Genomic DNA, 5,612 nt, shown 5'->3' on the forward strand with positions numbered 1-5,612 from the left:
AAGAAGTATAAAACTTACAAAATAAGTCACAATTAATAGTAATACTCATAAGCTTTATACAATTTATATAATTCATACAATTGCCCAAAAATGTCCTCTCTACCTGGTCTTTATTCAGTGCTTGCTCTTTCATGATAACCTGGAATGTCCTAGACTTGGCATCTGGAGTCTTACCCCCTGAAATGACAGATCAAAAGAAAAAAAAGAACTTGGATTAGTTATGTGACAAAAAAAAACTTTTCATATTGTTATATAATTCTAAAACACACACCAAGCTTTTGTTTAAAAATATTCACTAAAACAATGAAGTGAACTTTCCTAAAACCACTTTTAATACTTGTAATTTCAATTAAAGTAATTTGGTTAATTATTAAAAGCTGCATGTTTTGCCATAATTTTTGCCTAATCAAAACATCTGATATTTACCTGATCATAACAAGTTACAAAAGCATGCTGTGTGAATTTTTAAGATGACAATACTTGTCAGTATTTTACAGGTTATCCAGTGGGAGGGGCCTCTCCATTTTATAAATACTTTATATGAGATAGATTTATTACTGTTTACATAATGTATGTTGATTTGATGTGATAGAACTATGTTGTCCAAACAAATTCATGAATTATTTGTGTATTATCGTCTCTACATGTACCCTTTTTGCAAATAAAAATAATAACAGGTGCTAACCTGACAGAACCTTCATTTAAATTTTAATACAGAAAATCAAACCTTTGTGATTTTTAACCCATATTAACTCTCGACGTAGTGTTTTGGAGAAACCCCTGCCAAGGGATCTATCCACTACAAATACGTACGTGTTTCAGCTCATGATGTCCGCTGCAGCCCATCAGCATTCAGTCTCACTGCTGTTCCTAAAAATAGCCTCTTATCATTAGTAGTTTGTGTTTGTTTCTTAGTGCTACACAGCCACACAACCCATACACTCATAATGAAAGCAAAACCAGAAACAATCTTAATGTTGTATCGATACTGTTTCCTATACCTTGGCATATCAGTTTCTTCTTCCTATAGTTCCAATAACACCAAAGTGTCTTTACTGGCTGCTTTTTTTTATTAAACTATTTTAGCTGGAACTTAAGCCAATTGGAAACATTAAGAAAAAAAAAAGGTGAAAAAAGTATCTTATATTTATGTACTTTACACATCACATTTTCCTTCTTTACTTCAATACAGGGAACATTCAAAATGTTTCTGGTAATGTACCTTAAACATTAGTATGTTAAGTTAAAACAAAATTTAAGTATAGGTTTACATCATTTCCCTTTAAAATTATTCATGTCATACTTATAAATATTTATTATTCTGAAATAAGTTTTCATAGAAGATTTAATTTTGAATTAATATTCTATCACATAATAGTTTTACACTGAACTTAACTTTTATATTAACAATCACATCAGTATAATTTTTGCAAATAACATGAATTTTTGTTATTAAAATAAGCCTATCTATATCAAAAGAAACCTAGCCAAATCTATATCTTGCTTTATTCATTAATGACAGGCCAAGAGGATAAAGAAGAGACTGTCATTTAGCTATAGTCTACACACAGCTCTTATGGATCAGGACGACAAAGACACTTGCCGCTGGTGTGGGATACTCTACAAATGGTGCTTCCAAGCTTGAGGAAAGAAATTGAACGACAAGCATTAGTGAGGAACTAACCAACCAGGACTTCTGTCAATAAGAGAATCCATTAGCTACAGAACTTATGTTTTGTAGATGGCATTCTAGCCATCTACACAAACTATGTTATCTGTATTGGAGGTTGTCGTTTTTTTTGTTTGTTTGCCGTCCATGTGTTGAATGTATGTTAAACAAATAAATATAAAAAACAAACCATCAACTTCTCTACTTTACCAAAATAAACACTGGCTCTCTGAATACTTTTGTTATGAAAGTAATAGCTGTGTAACTTTAAAATAATCATATTTAGCTATGACAAAATATTAATTTTTATAAATATTTTTTATTTAAATTCATGGAACACATTGAAAAATCGTAAAAACATATTTCAAACATTCTTGCTCTCACATGCTTTTTAAATATTAGTTCCAATATATATATATATATTGGTGTTACAGAAATAATAACTTAGATAATATATTATGATAAGAATTAATGTAATGCAAAATAGCTTTTATATATATAAAAGTGAAGTCAATTATTTGTGTCACCGAGATCTTTAATATTTCCCCCCCTGTAATGGCAAGTTTCAAATGCAGGCATCACTCTAGACAATTTGACAGATTCCACAAAAACATTTTAACTTTACATGTTTGACAATTAATATCTTTACAAGAAAAATTTGTGTAGCCAGAAACATAGCACTTTTCAACAAAATATATTTGCAAAAGTTTGGGTATTTTTTGAATTTTTTTCTCTCTCTAAAAACATAGCACATTTTTCAAAATGAATTAAATCTTAACAATTTACTGATATCAAAACCTTTAAACAAAGCTAGGGCTTAATAAATCATTTAAAAAAAATATTACTTAGAACAATAAAATCTGGTAAAAGTTTTGTAATTCAATCACACCATGCCCTCATTCATTGCTTCACTATTTTGTTTAGTTCACAACTACACAAGTATTAATGATACTACAAAGTATTGTTGAGAAATAACATCTCATTTCTACCTAAATAATTAAGTAATCCTGTTTAATGTAAAAATGATGCCATTTTGACAGTCTCTTATTTACTGAAGCTAGACTTACGGACGGACGTGTATAGGAGTACTTCAGTGTGAAATAAAGTATGAATAAATATCAAGAGGTGATCACGTTTCAAAATGTAACTTCATAGCAAATTAATAGATCATCAAAATTAGTAAATGTTGATATTGAGTGTAGGTTATTTCTAATTGCTACTGTATATACAAATAAACATTTTTATGTGCATAATACTAAAACGTATCAGTTACTTTCTAGTAATTGCATTTACACTTCAATAAAATTGATTTTTTACCAAAATAATTAGAAATGTAATTGATCTGTATATTTTCAAGTACCCCAATAACACAGTTAAAAAAGCAAATGATGTAATAAAAGAGGCTTTTGTAACAACATAAAAAAATCAGTAATTTAGTGCTGAAAATATACTAACTTAAAAGTAGAATCAGCTAAAGGTAGTATTAGAAAACCAATTTTTCAATGTAACAGCTTATACATACTTCTGTACAGACATGTTTTATAGTCAGTCAACCTGTTTTTTCAGGTTATTTCATTTAGAACTAATCCATCTGCATCTTTGAGATTTTCTAAAATGTGAATTATATGATTGTGATACAATAATGTTTGAAAATGTTTTTAGGTATCCATGTACATAATAAATGAATCTTTTTTTTGACATTTTGTTATTTTTATTTAATTATGTTTTTTTTTTACCTTTAACTCGGATGTTAATGCTATGAGATTTCATCTGTCCCTAGGATTGCATTAAATTTTTCAATCATATCAAATTAAAAAAAGCAAAAAAACATTATATATCCAGCAATAGTTACTATAGCTACAGTTCTTTTATTATATATGATGGATACAAGTCTAGTAACTATATCATGTTTAAAGCACCTAAAAAGCTCAATGTTGCACAACATATGTCCATAAAGAAAACTAATTGAATTTTCTCAATACTACTTCAATCACTTTGTAGAGAAAAATGCAGGTTAGAGAAAATACTAAAATTGCACTTTTCACATTATTATTGGCAGATGAAATATAATTGCTAAGTACTACAATATTTGCTATTGATGTTGATGGTTTTTATGCTTATTTTCTTACACATCATTCAGGTTAGAAGTAAATATGTGAACAAATAATTCTGAAAAAAATTTAAATTTGTAGTAACACAAGTATAATTATCTTGAACAATATTTCAGTTCATTCAACACAAATTGCATATCCTATAATCACAGTCAGACACACATCCTATTCATGCTTTGTCACTCCCAAACACACATAAGCCAGCAACTGTGTTATTTACTGATGGCTCATGCAAGTATAGTTGGCACAAGCTACTGATGTTTTGAAATCTGTATAACATTTTTCTTCTTTTAAACACAGTTACTAGCTCTGAATCATAAAAAATGTGGCCTATATGTTTAAGTGTGTGAACAAGTAAAAATAATCTTTAATTGTATATTTGCCAATAATGATATCCTACCATCTGCAAAAGGATCCAATCTCTCTGGAGATATCATCATTTTACGTCTTTGAGCCCTGTATTCATCTTCTCTATCTGCAATCCGAGGAATTCTCCTCTCTGCAAATGGATCATAATCCTGAAAAAATAACCATCATTTTCAAAATACATGGTAGGAAACACTGACCAATGCCTAACTTTATGAAAACACATTAAGAATATTTGAATTAAAAATCTAGAGCTCTAACCCTTTCTTGCAGTTAAAATGTTAAATATTTGCAGTGCCTTTATAAGGCATGTAAAGCCAGTGCTTTTGAACTCCTGTTCAAATGGTAATTACTTCCCTTGGACAGGATGCCAGTCAGTTGCAGGTTAACCCACAGCTAACAACTAGGTATTCATCATACAGCTGGGGAGACTTGAACAAGTGGGGTATAGTGTCTTGCTCAAGGACACAAGAGCATGATGTGGGTCAACCTTGAACCTGCAAACAATCGATTACGCGTCCAAAGTGCAAAGCCACTGAGCCACCCTTTTCCCCTTTTTTGCATCAAAAATCTTAGTAAATGTTACATGTTTGGTTTGTTTAGATTAATTAGTTACTGTTATCTACTGGTGTACCAATATTATGGGTCAGCAGTTTACTCTAATCACTGATCACAGCCCACTCATGACCATTTTTGGTCAAAAGAAGGTAATTCCGGTCACTCGCAGCAGCTAGATTGCAACGTTGGGCCTTACTTTTGTCTCCCCATTGAGGAAAAGAAGGGCTGTCATACTAGTGATGCTGATGGACTTTCAAGATTACCATTAAATGTTACACTAAAAACATTGCTAACTCAGACGGTGTGTTTTGCTGTAATCAAATGGAACAAATACCAGTAGAGTGTGCTCAAGTCCAAAAATAAACTAGAACTGACCCAATGCTCTCCAAAGTTCTAGAACAAGTTTCAAAAGGCAGACTAGATACTAAACCTGCTACAAAGAATGTGTTTGCACCATTCTATATCAGATGTCATGAGCTATTTATTAAGCTTGTTTAACCCTATGATGTGAATAACCAATCGAAAGCTCACAGTGTTCCCCTAGTGGTTTTCTCATCCATTTTCATGTGTTAGGACACCATCTTGTTCTTTTGAACAAGATTAAGGAGGTAGGTTGTGTCTTTACTCTGTTCAAAATTTCGTATATTTTTAGACCCAAATACAGCTTAGTTACTAAACTTGATAAATTATAATGGAACTCCATGGTATCGATAAAGTAATTTATGATTTTTTGGTTATTCAAATGTATATATATATATATAGATATAATACATATAAAAAATTATTTTGTTTCACATCCTCCACATGTAAAATTTCTCAAGGTTTAGCAAACTATGAGAAGCAGCAACCGAGTACGGTCATAACAAGAAGAGATAATTGTTTGCTTTACTTCTTTATTTACTGTTCTG

The 5,612-nt window shown here is 30.6% G+C and overlaps 1 protein-coding gene across 3 annotated transcripts in view; it reads right to left on the bottom strand.

Annotated features, from left to right (window-relative positions):
* LOC106469423 (splicing factor 3B subunit 1) overlaps positions 1–5,612 on the bottom strand; it is a 98,347-nt gene that overhangs the window by 65,742 nt on the left and 26,993 nt on the right. Inside the window, exons 1-3 of one of the 3 annotated variants that reach the window (XM_022397937.1) lie at positions 4,181–4,197; positions 814–870; positions 104–177 (exon numbers count right to left, since the gene is read on the bottom strand). In XM_022397937.1, the coding sequence (XP_022253645.1) occupies positions 104–133 (30 nt within the window). In that variant the 5' untranslated portion in view covers positions 134–177; positions 814–870; positions 4,181–4,197. Of the gene's footprint in view, positions 1–103; positions 178–813; positions 1,288–4,180; positions 4,299–5,612 lie in introns of those variants that run through there. The other 2 variants (XM_013929916.2, XM_013929917.2) reach the window with 2 other exon arrangements.

The sequence above is a fragment of the Limulus polyphemus genome, unplaced genomic scaffold (assembly GCF_000517525.1).
Source record: "Limulus polyphemus unplaced genomic scaffold, Limulus_polyphemus-2.1.2 Scaffold3477, whole genome shotgun sequence".
Lineage (NCBI taxonomy): Eukaryota > Metazoa > Arthropoda > Merostomata > Xiphosura > Limulidae > Limulus > Limulus polyphemus.